Source organism: Odontomachus brunneus, unplaced genomic scaffold, assembly GCF_010583005.1.
Source record: "Odontomachus brunneus isolate Ranch 3 - 2012 unplaced genomic scaffold, Obru_v1 Obru_scaffold_082, whole genome shotgun sequence".
In the NCBI taxonomy this organism is placed as follows: Eukaryota; Metazoa; Arthropoda; class Insecta; order Hymenoptera; family Formicidae; genus Odontomachus; species Odontomachus brunneus.
This window is the reverse complement of record NW_022639532.1, coordinates 942,018-961,935: the sequence shown is the minus strand read 5'-3', so window position 1 is coordinate 961,935 and position 19,918 is coordinate 942,018. Positions and strand designations below refer to the sequence as shown.

Here is a 19,918-nt window from a genome sequence, read left to right as displayed (position 1 = left end):
CCTCTCTCTCTCTCTCTCTCTCTCTCTCTCTCTCTCTCTCTCTCTCTCTCTCTCTCTCTCTCTAGTGTATACATATATGTCGCCGTGTATACACGTCGCGTATATTTCACATTTTATCTTGACATAAAATACGAAGTGTCTCGTAAAGTATCCACCTTTCGATGAACTTGTCCTCGTCCTTTCGCGCGTAGAACAACGAGAAGAGCCGATTGACATAAAAAGAAGATACACAAAAAAAGCGTGATTGTACGTACATGACTTCGCATACGTCCAGATGTACTGGGTGTTTGACAATTCATGGCACACTCGTTGTCTGATAGAACTCGTCAAAACGAGCACAAAATTCCTTTCGCAGAGCAACCATGAAAAATTTTGAGTTATTAATTAGAGAAGATTGACGAATGACTGAAAAAGTCATGTGACATTTTGCAAATAACAACGTAGATTTTTAGTTGTTAATTGAGGGAGATTGGTGCACGATTGTTCACGATAGTGTACCCATCTTTTTTAATTAATAAGCTGAATTAATTAATAAAACTTTGATTAATTAACTGAAAATCTACAAATCTACTTGGTTATTTAAAATGGCAGAGTTATTAATTAATTTAAATGATAACTCAAAATTTTATTACGAAACGATGGAATAATTTTGTGTTCAACTTGACGAGTTCTACCTGCACACAACGAGTGTACCAATAATTGTGAGACACCCTATATACTTCTGAGACCTTTATTAGCATCTATCGCGCGACTTCCGCAATTTTTCCGCTGAATGAGATATATAACGTTCGTTCGTTCGTTCGTTCGTTGATTCGTTGATTAGAAGTACAGTTATGTAATTGCGACACATATTGCAAGATAAACTGGATTAACGTATACGCGAGACTGGACACGCTGGAAATACCAGTTGCAGTTATTTGACCGATACACACCGTCGACGCGAGGTGATATGAATTATCCGATAAAGTAATTGCGGCTGATTTCCGTCGTCCGGAACGCGCCAACTTTCTATTACGCGGCGATATTTCACACCGCGCGAAACAATTACGAGATCGCACACTCGGCCGTTGTGCATTATGTTTTTATATGCAGATTAATTGAAGCAAAAAAAAAAAAACAGTCCCGGCAAAAATTTACGATGGAATAAATTCTGGTTGAAAGAAGTTAAATTGAATTAGAATTCTCAGCTAGAGGGAATTAAACCAAAATGAAAAACCGGATTAAATAAAGTACACTCGAATTTCAAATGGTCTTCCCGAAAGACTCGAAGTTCATAGGAGTATAATAAGATTGAAATGGATCTCGAAATTATGTAGAAGCTATAAATAAAAAATCAGGCTGGACAAAAGTGGAATAAAGGCTGGACTTGCTGGACTTGAAAATGACGCGAAAGTAACGGTTTAACGATAATCTCGATAGGGGAGTTTAACCATGCAGCAGAGATCGGATTAAGCGATGTGCTCCGATTAATCGAATCCTGGCAAAAATTGGAATTCTCGTAAAAATTAAGTTGGAATAAATCCTAATGAAAATCGAATAGAAATCAGATTGAGTCGCGCTCGTGCGTATCGCGGGACGAATTTCGAAGTTTTATCAAGGCAAAATCGTCCATGTATACACTGAGAAAAAAAATTTTTTTAAATTAACAAATATTTCTTAGACGGATACCATTAAAATATTTACTTAAATTAGAATTCTCTTCATTTAAACAGAGTATTATGTATTTAACAATACTCGGTTTAAATGAAAAAAATTTTGAATTTAGTAAATATGTTAACGATTTCTACCTAAAAAATATTTATTAATTTTTAGGTATTTCTTTGTGTACATACGGAAGTGTTTGCAGATGAAAACGAAAGTTTAATTGAGCCATACTTGCCTCCAAGACAGAAAAAGACGTTAAACGAACCGGCAACTCCGCGAAAGAACTCCTTAATAGAAATTTAACCAACTCTGTAAGACTTTCAATAACAATTTAACGACCGTTCCGAAGATCGCCGCGAACGTTACGCATCGCCTAACAAGCTCTTTCTTCACGATTCAGTGAGTTCGCACTGGTCACCGCAAAATGAACGTTAATAAAACAGAAAATTAAAAGAAGAAAAAAAAACACGTTTCACGGTTTATCAAAACGCGAAGAGCGCAGGCACGCGCGCTTGGCTTTCGATTTATTTTTTTATCGGAAAATATCGTTAGTGTCGCGCGCGATTAGAGCGGATGTAACGGCGAGAGAGGAGAGACCAGCTTTTACGATCGCATTCTCGTTAGAATTGCGACGGAGCGAGCGTAGCGTGAAATATGTCAGGTACATGGACACGAGCGATGGGAAGTGTTATACTTCGCGGCTGATCGAGCGGTAGCTTCTTTTCAGCTTGTTTCACCATTGAATTCGCACGTAGAAAATTCGAATTCGAGCTACGAAGATAAAAGCGAACGTGCGAGAGAGTCTAGTAAAATAAATCAGCTGCCTCGATATGTACTTGGACTTCTCTCTCGTGACTTCTTCATCTTTCTCTCTTTCCTCCGCGAGCGACTGAAATATACGAGATACGATCGAGGAAACAGGGAAAATCCCTCCATTCGAATATAATCGTAGGAGAGAAGGTGGTGCTATGTGAAGCAAGGTGGTAAAGTGAAACAAGACTGATTTCTTAAGAGGACGCACTCGAAAAATGTCGATAAAGTAAAAGCGATCGTCAATGACACGATTATAATATTCTTCTCGTATTTCTTTTGCACATACAAAGTATTCAGCGTGACGGTCCGTATAATTTTGTAAACACTTCCGACAGTTTAAGGAAAAGGTTGCAAGGTAAATTTTCAGCTGCTTTGTGCAGGCTACAACTCGTAATAACAAAAAAAATATATTTTTTTCATGAAAAAAATTAAGGTCACTTTGTGTTTTTTAAGTAGCACTATACATTTCTTTTTACATAATTGATCCCAAAGGGTCAGTGCCACGATAGAGTTTACAGAGTTAAGAGAAGCCACTTTGTTTTTTTGCTCTTAAGACCTTTCGCAAGCTAAGATTCAAAAGTGTTTCTTTTAGTCGTCATCGATAAATCTATCATATTGGCTATAGAGTGTCAATCAGTAATAAAATTAAACTTCAAAATCGCGGAGCTGGTTTTATTTGGAAATATTTTTTCTTACTTTTAGATTCGTTGGGTCGTTTGGAAAATAGCGATGGGTGGTAATATGGAACAAGGTGTTTCATATGGAACAAGGTGTTCCATATGGAACAAGGTGTGCCATATTACCACATCTTATATTTCCACGTCCTGTGCAGTGAGTGTGAAGGTGATGTTTTTACTTGCGACCTCCGGTTCATAGGCCTGAAGAACCTGAACATAAGTTGAATTATTCAACTTAATTCTCATAGTGAATTCTTTTATCTTCATTTTTTCAACTAATAACTTTTACATTCAAAAGTGTTCAATTAAAAGAAGTTGCTTTAATAACAGCAACTTTATAATATCAAAAAGCGAGCTTTTCTTTTGTTCCCATATTGTCTCATATTGTCTCATATTACCACCTCTTTTTTTGCAAAGACTTTTTGCACTGTGTTAGAATTAATTTTGTGCTCTTCGAACAGTTTATGTTTTTCTTTCCTAATAATTGTAGATACATTTGCTAACACTTCTGACAGTTATTGTTGCAATTGTTGCATTGAATATTGGGTTCTGAAACGAAAAAGTGGTCCGCACTTCCACCTTCACTCTTCTATTATTTGGTACTTTACCCCGACATGAGTTTTCAATATCTCCCGCCCTACATTCTTCACTCTTCTCGTGCTCATCGATATGGAGGGATTAACACCGCCGTGAGGTTTAATGTTACCGGTGTACCTCGCCATCCTCTCAGACTCACAGGACGTAATGACGCCTTTGGGCTCGTCCACGCCGTAATTTGCCGCGCAAAGAGTGTACGCCGTGGCTTTTTTCAGGGCTTTGAGGCGTCCTCAATAGGCCGGCGCTTTATCGTAAAAAGGATGGAGAAGATAAGGGCGCAGGTGGAGGCAGGGCACAAATATTTGAAGCGAGGAGAAAGGGAGAGGGAGGCGGAATGGATAAGCTATCTCCCTCGGAAATTCAGATCGCGCCGCGCGTCTCTAACGGGTGGCGGCGAAAAAATCCCACGCTCTCTCGTCGGCACAACGCCTGGTTCTGTGAGAGATCGGAAGCGATCTCGATCGAGCGAAACACAATACCGATACCGAGAAAAGTGAGAGAGAAATCTCGCCCGTCACCTCGTTGTCTCTCGGCGGTTTATAGCGTTGTTTTCGTTCGTCTGAAAGAGGTAATTGGAGCCCAATTAAAATGCAAAACGCGCGGCAGTGGTCCGTGAAGTGAGATTCCCAGATAAAGAAATTCTCTCCGCGCGCGGCCCTCGGTGTTTTTTTTTCTTCCCACCATTTTTCTCCTCTCCGTCCCTTACTCACTTGTCTGCTTACTTCGCGCTTTTGCATCGTCTGTATAATCAAATGTCGCCCATGTGATTTGATTTTGAGGGGGGATTCCGGTTCTCCCGAAACGCGCCGGCCTGCGAATTGACCGAACTTTCGTTCGACTGTCAGCAACATTTGCACATACTTCACTTTTACTAGGATTCTAATCCTTCTTTTCGACATGGTAATCAAGATTGCAATATCGCGGCGTTACGTTGTATGTCTCTACGAATTTTCGATCGTTATCTCGATGCGACGGTGCAACAGGTAGGCATTCTTCCGCTGTTGCTATTTCGCACCTGCCCTGCCCTCGTCGTCCGCCGTCGCGGCGAGTGCGGCAAATATAAAGGTCCATTTAATTGTTACGAAACAAAGAAAAGTGTAACACGCTCGTACACTTTACGAGACGTTTCCCGGATATTTCACGCGAGACACCTTGTGCTTTACTTGAGGGAATATCTATGATTTAAAAGTTCGCGAGGAAAAGATACCCTTGCAAAATCTTTTGTAAAGAAACGAGAAAACCGAATAACATCAAACTTTTCGTGTCCTTTAAGCCTTATTTTTAAAATATGTTTTTATTATCTAAGTGACGAAAACGTTCTACTTTTGTGTTTTATGTTCTGCTTGGAATTCGTAAAAAAAAAATAGGCAATGTAAGTGATTTTAACTCTCCTAGGTATCTAAAATGCAAAAACCAAGAATTTTCTTATTCAGGAGAAGCGTGGCTATCATCTGAACTAGAACTGTACCAGTATTATCATTCTGGACAAAATGGCGGTCTTCTTATTTAAAGTTTCAGTTTTTCCTCAAAGTGTTGTTAGTATTTTATTAAAAAAAAAAACTAATGAACGTATCATGTTTGTTCCAGTTTACCCGATAATCACACTTCTCCTGAATAAGAAAATGTTATGTATTTAAGTTTCAGATATCTAACAAATCTAAAATCGCTTACACACCGCCTACGTGTATATGTTTTTTTTTTACGAACTCCTAGTGATTTAACATACAGAAGAGAATTTTTGACACTTAAAAAGTAAAAATATATTCTTAAAATAAGATGAAAAAGTTTAAAATTATTCTGTTTTTTTCATTATAAAAATTCCAGATAAACACCTTACAAACCAGGATATCCCTTTAACACGTCTCTTTTAGAACCGTTATTCCATTAATAAATAACAACAATATCGCGACGAAGCATATCATGATCAAATATTAAAACTAATGAAAATAGTATTCTGTTTTGAGACGGATTCTCAGTGTGGCAGCAAAATTTAGATTGTCAATTTATCTGCATATCTGGTTTATTTAAGACGACTCAATATCGAATTAAAGCGGCATTATTGATGTCATAATTTAATTCTCATTATAGTCCAGATAATTATTAGTTGTGCTGGCAGAGGTTGAGAAAATATTTATATAAACTTCTAAAAATTATATTTGATATATACAAGAGCGTGTAAAATTGCAAATTAGATTTGTCAAATCGTGAATCGGAAGTAAATTATAGAATACAGGAGAGAGGAAATAAAGTTGCGTTGCACGCGAGTCCATAAATTATCGAACTGACGATCCGACAACGTATCGTCGGCCAACATTCGATAATTGATTAATTAATTAGACATCGTCAAATCGCGATACCGGTTTGCAAATAATCACGGCCGGTCGGCAAACAAATGCACAAACACAAGCTACGCGAACGTCCCGCGAATTTTAATGGCGGCATCGACAAATTCCGCGCGACGCGCGACTTAAATGTTAATTAGCGCACGAATTTAATTCCGCGCGGATTAATTCGCGCTGATTTTTGCGGAATATGTCATCGCCGGCGAATGTGTTGCACAAGCTGCATTCCGGGAATCGACCGCAAGGTGACACGCTCTAACACTACGCGCGACGAGTGGACATATGCTGATGACGCATTTCCTCTCTTCGTAATCCAGCGTGTTCCAGCGCGATCCACGGTTTCGCCGCACGCTAACGCAACGTTGCAACGATACGGTATCTCGAAATAAACGCACGAAAATATCAACGGCGAATCTCGGTCTCCCTTCACTGTCAATTTCATATTGACTTTTTCTCAGCCAGCCAGAATAACAAAAAAATTTCCCGATTATTGCGATATAAGGCAATCGATGATGGAAACTTTACAATTCTTTCAGTATATTTTATTAATTAATAATTTACTTAATATCACATTGAGTCAATATACTGTGTGTAAATATATTGAGTAAATTATTAAATTTACATCGTTTACAATAATGTAAACTTTTTGTCGTATTGACGTAGCAACGGATTTACTAAAAATCACCCTCAAATTTTCGCATTACATTGAACGTGACATATTGTTTTTGGGGAAATTTTCATCATTTTTTTCGTATCTCTACTTCGTCATTCCGTGTGACAAATATATGAGTGCATTCTGATCAGTCAACGTTGCTGAATTTCGCGATTTAATATACTTGCTGTCGAGTTTACGCGCAACAGCGTCTATCGTGGCATTATTACGGATTTTTCTAAAGAGAACGTGCTGAAGTCGCGTCGACGGCATTCAATCGATCGCCATTTTTGCGGATTTGACCGCTACTTTTCTCAGCGCGCAGCTTTACTGGCTGTCTTTAATAATCGCACGCGTGCATCATCGCGGAAATAGGACGGCGCCGCTGTCACTGTAATCATCGTGCTTCCGCCATCGTCGGGTAATCACGCTCCCGATGCATCGGAAACTGAAGCGACCCTCCCGCCTCGCGACATTTATACAGCGGTAATTTCGAGTCACAGACAGACAAGATCCTCTCTCATGCACAATGTTAATAAACTACGAAGAATTATATCGTTGAAAAGAGCGACTTAAAAAGTGCATAGTGAGACGAAAAATATCGAGAAAGAGATATTTAGATTCGATAGGTGTTGATAACATTTAATATATTTAGAAGGATTTCTTTCAAAGCAGAAAATACGTCTTCCTAAAACTGTTGCTCGTCATGAAAAGTAATTGTCTATTCTATTATAGTCTATTTTAATAATTTTACATGTCAAAAGTAAAAATATTTTCGAAAAAAGAATGTCCTTTTCTCTGCGTACCCACCGAATTATAATTGTTTCAAATATTAAATTCTCGCGCAATATAAGTTTTCCAAGTATCAACAGGCGAAATCTGTAAATCTGATTGACGACATATCTCTTTCTTTTTCTCTCTATAGATTTATAAACATTCCCATAAATTCAAATAACACGTCGTCAACATTCGCGCTGCGAATGATGCGGCAAATTGTAGGCAAGCGTTAAAAACGTTCAGAGACGTTAGAAAAGGGGCTGAGCGGACACTTTTTATTTAATTTGATCCAGTTTAATAAATCGGTATAAATCGGTGTATTCCAAAAATATCGTTAGAAAGCGGCGACCTATGTGGGACAGAGATTGCGTGGAACGAACGATGTGGGGGAGGGGGGGGGGGAGTAAGGGTGAAATAGATAAATAAGAGAGGAGTTGACAGAATTTAGCAAACGAGGAGGTCTCGTCATTTTGGTCTACTTCCCCGACAGCTCGGTCGTTCCCCCAAAAATATCGTTAGCGGCGCGCAAAGTGAGAATCGTGCCGGCGCATGGAATTCCGCGCGGTACAACAAATCGAATGGACCCGACGCGACGGGCTTTGTGCGCGTTCTTCGGCACGCGATTATAACGAAACGTAATTCCATGAAGGCGGCATGGAACATCGCGCACCTGTACCAACAGCACTTGTGTGCGTTGCACGTTGTACACGAGGGTGTGTACACGCGACAGGCACACACGCCCACACACACACACACACGTGCGCACGTCGAGATTACGTACGTTCGTCCCGACTGTCATCGGTATAATTGCGTTTGCAAACGGCAAACGCACTCGTGCATATGTGGCAACTCGCGCGTTCCGCAACGCGTAAAGTCGCATTCACATCGGAGAAGGGAAATGGGAGCAAACGGACCGATCTCGCTGCCGAATGTGTCCTCGGCTATACGCGCGAAGCCTGAGAACTCCGGGCGAACGAGCAACGCGATAAAAATGAAAAAAGAAAAAAAGGGAGACCAAGAGAATGCTCAAGGGCCTGTATAATCGTTGTAATCACAGACAAAAAAGAACATAAAACACTATGACATACACAGAGGAAACGATATTCCGGTTTGGAAAGTATTTTTACTTTCGACACGTCAAAAGAGATTACACCAAACGAAGATGAGTCACTTACGAGAATATATCTCGTATAGAGTTCAACGAAGAAAAATCTGTGTTCTCTTATTATTTCAAAAGTAATTTTTATTCATGGAAGGCGTAAAATATTCGATTGAGAATACGATGTTTTTAAATCAGAAGAAGATATAGTTATCTTCAAATGATTATATTATATTCCTTATAATATCAACACAATTATTGTATATCTGAGTATAATGGTTTTAAGTGGATAGAGGAACCTAAAGCATAACACACATTATCGATTGTCTCACGTCGCGATAATCATGAATCTATCCAGACTTTTAATGGTCCTTAAGTATTCTCTTGATCGCGTGTCATCGGATTCTCTATAGATTTCCTTTAATTTGGGAAAAAGGAAACATAGAAAACATCTACGTTATCAAGCAATGAACTCATTCGGTCTTTCCTCGTCCGAGTAACATTTTCGAGAAAGATTCACTCACCTAGGCGTCACCTGCCTCAGCTCGCCGATCGTGGGATTGTACTCATGATCCTCACCGCTGATCCTCGCCACACCCTCGTCGACGTTCACCGCGTAGCCGTTGACCACTAGGTCGATCAGATCCGGAAACTCGTCGTGCTTCTTTGTGGTAGACGACGACACCGATGACGATGGCGTCGTGTCCGTCTTGCTGGATTTCTCGACGGCACCCGGTGTCGTATCCGCCTGCTCGCGACTGCCGTTCATCCGCTGGAGGAATTTCCGTCGGAAGTTGTTGTAGACCGTGTCGGCGTCCGGCCGGTCGCCCAGCCTGACGCGCGCATGACTCGCCACCAAATGGTGGCCGCTGTAGCCCAGGTCCATCTGCAGATCCATCACGAGCAACAGCGTGAACAGGATGGCGAATGCGCTCAGCGCGAGCACGAACTTGTCGCGGATGCAAATCAACCTCATCCTCAGCTTCATCCTGCCGTCGTCTGTGGCTGACTTTGGTCGGATCAACGGATCAACCTGCGCTCGCAGGTACGCAGGACTGCTTGGCTGATGATTTCTATGACTGGAAGACTTCTGTGGACCCTTCTGGCTCACCCGTTGATCGTACGAAGCTTCAGGACTGCAGGTCACCTTCAAGGTGGACGAGCAGTCGAACCCTGTGACGACAAGTGAGATATCCGGGCTTTCTTCGGGGACTTTTAACTCCGTCAATGACGGTCCCTCCGAGGACTCTGAAGACACTTGTGCCTCGGTGACTGATCTCTTCGGGTCTCTCACGGTGGCAGTCTCTGCTTCAACGATCGAGTCTTCTCGGGTGTTATCGGGATCATCCGCTTCGATAACTGGACTCAATATTCCCTCACCATTCTCCTCGTAATGCGCGCGATTAAGCAAACATTCCGATACACTTCCGGTGGACCTCACGGTAGAATCGAGCTCTGAATCCTCCACGGGAGCATCTACGAGCTGCTGTGCGCGAGAGGGAGTCCTCTTCTTCCTCTTCTCAGAGATCGTAATCGGCTCTTCGGCTGGTTTCACGATCAACTGACGAGGTTCCGCGTGTCTTCGCGAGACTGCAAGTCCGCATTTCGAATCGCGTTTATCGGTTGACCCGCCGTTATCGGACCTCGCTGCTGCTCTCCGACCCGGCTGGTTCTCCTCTTCCTCCTTCTCCCCTTTCTCCTTCTCGTTGTTCCCCTTCTTTTCTTGTTCGGGTGGTGGTGATCGCTTCAGTTTGCAATCGCGTTGCTCCCGCAACGTTTTCCTGGAATCCTGAAGAGCCGAATTTTCCGATGAGAGACGGCGTCTGTGAACAACCGCCGACCCATAAGAGAGACGATCAGTCGTTTGATTGCTCCCAGTTGTACGTTTCAGCCTCAAAGGTGGAACGAGCTTCGCGCGATCTTCTGCCTCCTCAGTCGGGGAACAAAGCTTCCTCGCCGATGGCGGACTACCGGTCCTTTCGGTCGGCTGCAACAGCGACGAAATGTCTGTTTTGCGAGGTAAGAGGCAAGCTCCCAAAGTTCCCTCCGAATCTTTCTTTACCAAGAAGCTCTTCTCTTTGTGAGTACTCTTCGGCAAGAACTTTGCTTTCTCCGGAGCGTCATATCCCGTCAATCGCATTAGTTGGCCAATCGAAGTATCACTCTTCTTCGATAATAACGGACTCGCTCGATCATTTTGCTCCAGCAATGCCGGCTTTCCCCGAATGTCCTCCTTCGCATTCGCTCCCTCTTTTCCTGACAGCAGACGGTGTTGATCGTTTCTATCTAGCGGCAATGCGCTTGGTCGATTACTTTTCTGTACTGGCACCGAGCTTCTTTGGACTAACGTGCTTTCTCCGTTACTTCTCTCTGGTGTCGAAGAACTCCGTTGAATATCTTCCCTTAGATTTCTCCCGATACCTTCCTCTTCTTCTTCTTCTTCTTCTTCTTCTTCTTCTGCTACTACTATCGAGCTCTGCTGATCGCTCTCACAGCCTAATAACGCGCTTTCTCGAATAGCTTTCTTCAGTAGCAAAGGACTACCTTCAATATACCTTCTCCTAGACTTCGGGCTATAAGGTACGGAGCTTGAGCTTGGACTGTGGGCACTTTTCGGCGAATGACTGAAGCCTCTCAGCAACTTGTCGCACCTCTCGTCAACATTCTCCCTCAGCACCTTCTTGAGGAAGAATTCCGCTTTCCTGGATCTGACAACAGCTCTTGAACGATCATCCAGCCCGTTGGATAACTCGATGGGGGATCCGTCTATTGACCATCGCTCAAGATCGCACGGCTCTTCTTCATCACTATCCTCGCCTTTGGGCCTAGATTCTTCGCGTCTCGATTTCGATTTAGATGTCGATCCTCCGCCGCGATCGTGCGCGCTATCTGTGAATATCGGGCGGCCGGAAATCGCTTTCTTCGCGTTGCCGTGGCTTGCACTTTCGGAACATCTCCCGTCAGCCAGAGCTCGGGATTGCGGCAGACAATACGGCGTCTCGACGCCCACAAGTTAGCGTCTTGGGCGAACGTGTTCACGGACGGGTCGCTCGATACACTGGCAATGCACTCTCGCTTCTCGCCGTCGGACACTCGCGCGGAAAATGCAGTGGAAGGAACTTACCGGCCCCCGTTCATCCGTTGGTCAAGCGTCCGGTCAGACCTCGTGCGACTCGGCCCGACGACTTACGTCGTCTGAAACACAGAAAAAAAAATAGTGCCTTGAGTATACATTGCGTCGCGTGGAATTGTATTGTTATTGTGTCACCGTCAAGTGGAGAGCGGAGAGGGGCTGATGCAACGATCCTAAAATTAAATCTGTTTACGCAAGATCCACTCGAGATCCCCGTCGCGGAATCTGCGCGCGTGTGTTGATAATATTTCTCAGATAATACTGAGACACATGACGTGAATTCCTCGTCTACATGTATAAATTAAGTCGAACTGAACGATAAATTCTTGCACTATTTTGCAAACAGTCGCGTAAAATCTCGAGTTATTGATCAATGAAGATCGATGAATGGGATTACACGCGACACTGCAGACGAGCTGTGACAGCGACGTCTGCCGTTTCTGTGCACATTAGATCAAACTGAACATTTTGCAAGTAACGGATTTTTAGTTTTTAATTGAGGAACATTGGCGAGCGATCGCGTATGATCATTTACCTATCTTCTTTAACCCTTCACTTGGTAGAAAAATTTAAGGAAAAAGATTATTTGTGTGATTTAAGCGAAGCAGATAATGTCTCCTGAATACAGTTGTATTGCACTTTGGTTTAATCTACATATACATGAGAATCTTATGCGTGTATCGTCGGACATGCTGCATATTGGTGCGTCTTTCTCTCTGAATCGCGAATAACTCGCAAAAATCGTGAAATCGCATAGCATATGATACAGATATGTAGTCACACAAATCTCTACGTTCGATGCAGTAAAGCTGCGCGACACAACGGTGACGCTTTTCTTCCGATTTAATCGGACGCATAGCGTCGCGTTACGAGTTAATGCGCCGCATCGCGGTGCACCGCCGACTGTTTCGCGAGTAATTCAAGTCGATAACGAGAGCCAGTGTTATTTTTATACGGTGCCGTCCGCCGCGTTTTTTCACCGTGTTATATACCGTTACCGTAACGCACGCGCATACACCACACACACACACACACACACACACACACCATACATGCATTTACTTTGACATTTATATCGCGTTATAGCGTGTGAAATCACGTTATAGCGTGTGAAATCGGATAAGTGTGCGCGCGGCGTGATGCAACTGCGGCGTAATAAATGTGTATTTTTACGTTAGAACACACACGCGGTATTCCGTAATCGGCGATACGACCGACGGGAGGACGATGCTTCGATGGAAAAAAAGGTAGGAAAAGAGACAAACATTGAGAGTGCAGAGCGACGGTATCCCACCATGTGCGCGCGCTCGTTATGAAAGAAATTAAGGATGCGTTTGAACAAGATGAGCGGCGTTCTGCAGTTACTTATGTAAACGTAGCGTGATCACGCGCGCGCGCGCGCGCATGCACGCGAGACAGCAGCGCGCGTCTGGAGGAATCGGCTCTTTACATAAGGAAACAAATCGCACGGTTCACCATTTCGGGCGAAATGAAGGTGGTGGTATCGTCGGTATCCCGGAAGTGACTCCATCTGGAAGTTATGCTGACCGTGAGATCCGAGATCGCGATCGGAATCGCCGATCCGAATGGGCACTCACATCGTGTAACGCAAGAAAAGGCGGGCACGCTCGTTGTAAGTCGATGGCGCGGCTGCATGTCGCATCCACGGGAAATTCAAGACGTTCATTGAAATTCCGCGCGTCCCGCCGCCGATAATAAAGACTGTACACGTGTGTGTGCGCGCTTGTGCACGCGAATGTGCAGATGTGCGTGAGCGCGTGCTGCGGAGATGTGTTTCCCATTTGATGTTTCTTTCTGTTGCGCGGCCGAGGCTCCGCACGATCGCATTTCCGAAATGACCCATCGAACCTCGCTGCCTCTCATTAGCGGCCGCCTGCTAATTAATTAGCAATTATGTTACGGAATTGCGGCTAGGAATACCAAGGAGAGCTCGCTTCCCAGGCGAGTTTCGATAGGAGCATCTTCGGAAAACGTAAAGCCTCTTTTCAAACAAAATATACTTGTCCACGTATTTTTCATTCACTTCAGTCCACAAATCGACATAATGGCTTTAACGTTATAATAATTGTATATGATTAATACTTCTTCTTCTTCTACACTACGATCTGGAGTAATAATTCCTTTGAACAAATACTAATACTTGTGTGTACTATAATATTAAGTATTATACTATAGTATTAGATATTAAATCATAGCATAGTTATGCGAGAGAATGATTCAACTCACAAAATTATGATAGATTTTTAAATTTTCCTTTTTTACCGATTAAGTAGTCCACACGACGGAGCCTCAAAGTGTGTAACTAATCGCATTCTAATAATGCAGGAATAGACTATCAGTAAGATCTGTCTTGCTGAGAAACATAGTAAGTTTCGCCAGAAATATATGAAACTTTTTAACAGCACATTTCAGTATCTAAAATATAAGGAAAAATATAAAAAAATGAGAGGACAAGAGATGACTGCATAATATGCGATCGACTCCTCTCTCAGTTAAGAGATTCGATATGATGTAAAACTTTCATTGTAAAATCCTCTAGACGCACTGTCCCGCTTTTTGGAATAATCGTCAAGCAACAAATCGATATTGTGTATCATTAAAAAATTCTAATAACCCAGTTACACGACATGAGGCCAATCTGCGTGCATTACTTCGCTTTCCTATCGAAGCGATTTACATTATCCTGGCAATATATATTTCAGAGAAAAGAGAGAAAAAGAAGTCTCACACACACACACACACACACACACACACACACACACACACACACACGTAAACACACAGTAGCAATAGCAAATATGCGCGCGCGCGCGTGATCTCGGTTTTCCTACTCGCAGAAGCAAAATGGACCGATATAGGAACACTGAATTATGCAGCTTCGCTTCGATACGGTGCCATTTGTGCTCTGTGTACATAATATATAAAACACACTCTCTCACGTGCAGATATATCTATATATCTATATATAAAAGCCTCCTACCGTCGTTCCCGTCGCCTTTATGACACGACTCTCGCGATAACTGTAATGGCCACTCTCGCAACACGAAGCACCCCATTACCGTCACTCTATTTCACACTTGATATCCACCCCCTTGCATTCACTCCCCTCCGATCCTCCCTCCGACCTGCTTCCGACCTACCACCCCCTTAAAGAGCGCACCTTGACCCGGTGCGAGGGAGCGAGCGAGCGAGCGATAAGGAGCCCGTAATGTCGCGCTCCTACGCGCGAATCCTTTTATCGGTATGCCGCCGGTGGGTCCTGCAGGAGCCATCGATACCAGCCCCGGATAGGCTCTCGTTACACCCGGAATGTCGGATTTCGCGGAGTGTCAGTTTAGCATGCTCCGCTAAACAGGAGGCCCGCGAGACCGTCATCTTCTTCACGCTTCACTCGGACGACGGCGAGTCGACAAAGGGAGATCGTAATTTTAGCGAGCGCCAAAGGTCGCGGACGTCAAGTTTGCCGGAGAGAGACGTTCCCGACGAATTTAGAAGCGCGCCAGTTGCTCGAGTCGATAGAATCCTCAGATTCCTGAGGGGCGTTCCCTCGCCCTGCGCCGAAGATCGTCGAAAAATCGTGGACGCAAAAGCGAAAGACCGATTTCGCCGGCCCGATAAATGATGTAGCCCGCCGCAAAAATCGACCGCTGAAAACGATATTTCGGTCGCGAGCGGACGAAAATCGAAGGAAGAGCGGCGGGAGGATGCATTTCTACGCTATGCAAATATAAAATCATGAATAAGATATGTGCGATGGACAAACGGACGGGCTTCGTTCAGTCGTTGTTAAATAAAAGGAGTTTAATCTCGGAGTCGGCGATCGCGCACGACCTTTCGCTCCATTTGGCCGCGAGTGACGCCTCGATTGTTCGAACTTTGGCGTATTCCGGGTCTCCTCGCGCTGTTCGCACGCACATTCTCCGGGCGAGATGAGTCGAAAACTTCCGGTGTCGCGTGCGATAGCACGCTCGTGAAATCGCGAGCGACAAATGCAAATGTCATCGGCGAGATGGGCGTGTTCCTAAAAGCGGAAACAAATCCCGCAAAAAAACAGAGGCACTGAAACGCTCCTTTCCGCCGGCGCGATTTTTAAGGGGAATTCGATTACGCGGAGAATTGCGACTCCGCGAAATTCTCCCCGACCTTCTCTCTCCTCGCCGTTCTCTCTTTAACCCGGCTCTTTCGCGCTTATTGAATCTCACGCGGAATTTGTTTCGTATATACGACGACGTAGGCAAAGAAAAAAAAAAAAGAAGGAGAAAAAGGGGAAAAAGAGAGAGAGAGAAAAAGGGGGGAGGGGAGAAAAAACGGTAACCTCGGAGAGCGCAATTTTCAGCGGGCATAACGAGCCTGCCAGCGGCACGCGCTATTTTACGCAGCAGTAAAAGAGAGGCAGATTGTCGGCAAAAAATCGTAAAAAAGAAAATGAAACGTCGACGTCGTATGAGGAAAAACGAGAAGGCAGGAGGATCCCGCTGATAAAACTATTCATATATTATATGTATTTATGTTCAATGTAGCCGCGCACGTATGCGTGTTTTATCCCTTGGCGGTGTCTCCGTGACGAAGGATAACGATCAACGAATATATGAAAGCGAAATGACACTTGGCGGATACGCCGCCGTGAAATATCCAAATCCAAGACACCGACACGAAGATCCGCAAACAGTTAAATTAACAAAGTGATCGAGAAGTAAACTGTCGAGACTGTGTCGAGGAGAGATATCAAAACTTCACTGACAAGATACTGACCTTTCGGCGAAGTTTACGCCGTATTCTGGTTGCACAGAATTAGGGACGCTTCTACATAATACGCGCAATAATGAACACTGCTCGATAACGTGACAACGAAAACGATAGTAAATTATTGAATTGACATCTCGAGCTGTGTCAGTGTGCTATAAATATTTTCTCGCTTTCTGTGCGTGTGTTTTTTTCTGCACTAAGAAAAATCCCTCTGTTATCAGAATAAAAGCACGTAAATAGAAGCACTGCATTACTAAAGCGCGATCCATTATATACCTTGAAACATCATATATGGGCCGGCTTTTCTTTAAACTTTAAAGAGTTTCAAAGCATTCGCAGCGTCTGAGAGATTGTATCCGTAGAAAAAAACATAGTAAACATGAAATGATTACTTATACGAGAAAGGAGCTGTAATATTCTGTCTGTTTGTCATCAGTCCCATCCGTTAATGCTATTTGAGGATCGTTAGGGAAACAGATCGAGCGGTCACTCGTTGCAAATCACTTCTCGTCATTTGTCATGTTAACAAACATACCTTGTGTGATATACCAAACCATAATTTGTTCTCGTCTATTTAGGTTAGGTTAGGTTGGTTATTTCTCCATTACAGAACTGTTGCTTGGAGCAGCAAATTGAAAGTAACAAATCATTTATTTCCGCTGCAGAGTCACTTGCTGTCCCATATTAACAAACCATTTGTTGCGGATGTACTAATATTCTTTTTCTCTCTCAGTATAATGAATATTTCCAAGAACATTGCTGTGTACAATTAAATTTGAAGAAGCTCGAAAGTGTACGAAAAGCTTGCAGAAAAATTTCTATATATGTGTGTTGATATATGGGTGCTTTCCAATTGCGTACACTGTGTTACACAAAACCAGTTTATTGGTTGCATATTATCTTATAAGATATTTTAGATAATATGTGACCAATAAATTGGATTTGTGTACGTGTGTGTCAAGATGTGTTAAGCAATAAAAACACCCTGTGTCTCTTGCTAGCGTGGCAAAACAAAGCAGCACACATTTACATAAGATCTATATGTACAAAATAGATGCACGAGAAAAAAGGATAGCATAATCTTGTTAGTGACGATCGCTTCTACGTTATCGACATTTTTAGAGTTCTAGAGTTCGTGGTCTACTTCGGCATCGCCTTAAGGGGATGCCATACTGGGAAACTTTATTGACGAAATATTGATGTCTTTCTGCAAAATTTACGTCGTTATTGATGATACAGAATTGCAAACGATTTTACATAATAAAAGTACGTGCAGAAATAAATTCGAGTGTTGTCACACTACGCGACAGAAACGATAAGAAATATCGAAACTAACATCTCGAGCTGTCAATTAGCGTAAATATTTTCTTGATGCAAAAGTTCTGCGCACTCCGTGTGTTTGCTCCACTTCAGAAAATTTTAAAGAACACTGCTGTACGTTTGTAATGAGAAGCTTAATCCCTTCGCTGCCATATGTTCTCCTCGACATTAATAATAATCTTAATTAAATAGACAGCTTCCTCGACATTTAGAATACATCAGCTATCACTTTGCTTATTACCATTGGGACAAATGTCTTCCCGAAAATCTCAGTAGAACATCAGTGTCTCAGCCTTGTCCTTTTGACGTATGACGGCGATGTGAACATAAAACCTCGAATTTCTTTCGTTAAAACTACATTATATATTAATGTATTTAAGTGTATTTAAATGAGACGATGCGGAGACAAATCTGGGACATCCTGTATACAGGATCTATATACGTGAGAAATACGATAGGATAGCGTGATTGTGTCAACGACGATCGTTTTTACATTATCGAAATTTTTCGAGTTCGTCGTCCACTTTGGCATCCCCTTAAAGTTTGCTGAAAAGAGTGAATTGTAAAATGGCAGATCTGCTTGACCGCGAGAAAGAATTACACCGAAATTCATTATATCGCGCCCTTATCACGCGAATAAAATTAGGACAAAGTGGCGGGGCGGGAGGGGGGAGGAGGTGGATTAAGGCGGAATTTGTATCTGTACTCGCGCAACAACGAGACTACGAATGCGAGAGGCGTTATCTTCCGGGATAACGGAGGGCGAAGATTGCAAGGAAACTGCAATTTAGAGCCGGCGAGCAAGACCGGCTCGTTAACGCCATTCGACCGCCGGCCGAACAAAAGATCCTCGCCTTGTTGTTCAGAGGCGGTCGTGAAAACGCCTTAACCTTCGCCGAATGCACTTACCGGGGCTGCGGCGAGTGAATACGCAGCGGCTCGCGCTGCGCAAAATTCGAGTTGTTAATCTCAATTTTATATTATTTCCGATTTTCATCGGTAAACCACAATGAAATTTCACACACATGCATTTTGAAAGTACTCAAAAATACATGTATACAAAAACTCTTACTCGTTACTCTTTCTAATTATCTGTTTGTTTGCAAAAGATAACAACATCATATATTTCCGTATCACGGCTTAAAGTAGTTTCAAGTAGCAAAAGGACGGCGAAGGACGTTATCGGTGACTTACCAGGTATGTAAATATGAAACTGGAATTTTTGTATAGAAAATACACGTTTATTGTATGAAAATGATAAAAAATATTTTATTCGAAGTATTGCCCATCGCTAGCTATACATTTTTCCCACCTGTCTGACAATTTGTGGATGCCACGCCAAAAAAATTGTTGCTCTTTTGAGGCAAACCAGTCATCGAGCCATTTTCATACATTTTCGTAAGAAGTGAAGCGCTGCTTAGCAAGTGCGTGTCCCATCGATGCAAATAAATAGTAATCGGACGGAGCCAAGTCTGGTGAGTAAGCCGCATGCGAAAGTATTTCCCAACTAAACGCCTCAATCGTTTCCTTGACCAGTTTTGCTGTGTGTGATGGTGCATTATCATGAAGCAAAATCACTTTGTGTTGCCTTTTTTTATATTCTGGTCGTTTTTCACGCAAAGCTTGATTCAAATCGATCATTTGTTGTCGGTAGCGTTCAGTATTAACGGTTTGGCCAGGTTTTAGCAGCTCATAATAGATCACACCCTTCTGATCCCACCAAACACAGAGCATTGTCTTCCGTCCATAGCGATTTGGCCTTGCAGTCGATGTCGATGGTTCGCCTGGAGTTACCCATGATCTTTTACGCTTAGGATTCTCAAAATATATCCACTTTTCATCGCCAGTCACAATTCGATGGAGAAATGACTTTCTTTTGTACCTGGCGAGCAGCATTTCGCAAGTGGTTTTTCGGTTTTCCTGCTGTCTTTCATTCAGTTCATGTGGAACCCATTTTCCCATCTTCTGGATCTTTCCCATGGCTTTCAAACGTATGGAGACGGCTTCTCGTGTCACATTTAATTGATCCGCGAGTTGTTGTTGCGTTTGAGTGTCATCCTCATCCAATAATACTTGCAATTCGATCTGATTCTTCAA

General features: G+C 42.9%; 1 protein-coding gene across 3 annotated transcripts in view; it reads right to left on the bottom strand.

Moving 5' to 3' along the window:
- Positions 1-19,918, bottom strand: part of LOC116847761 (extracellular serine/threonine protein CG31145) — an 80,648-nt gene that overhangs the window by 35,075 nt on the left and 25,655 nt on the right. For 2 of the 3 annotated variants that reach the window (XM_032823107.1, XM_032823108.1), the window contains exon 3: positions 9,126-11,796. In XM_032823107.1, the coding sequence (XP_032678998.1) occupies positions 9,126-10,741 (1,616 nt within the window). In that variant the 5' untranslated portion in view covers positions 10,742-11,796. Of the gene's footprint in view, positions 1-9,125; positions 11,797-19,918 lie in introns of those variants that run through there. The other variant, XM_032823106.1, reaches the window with a different exon arrangement.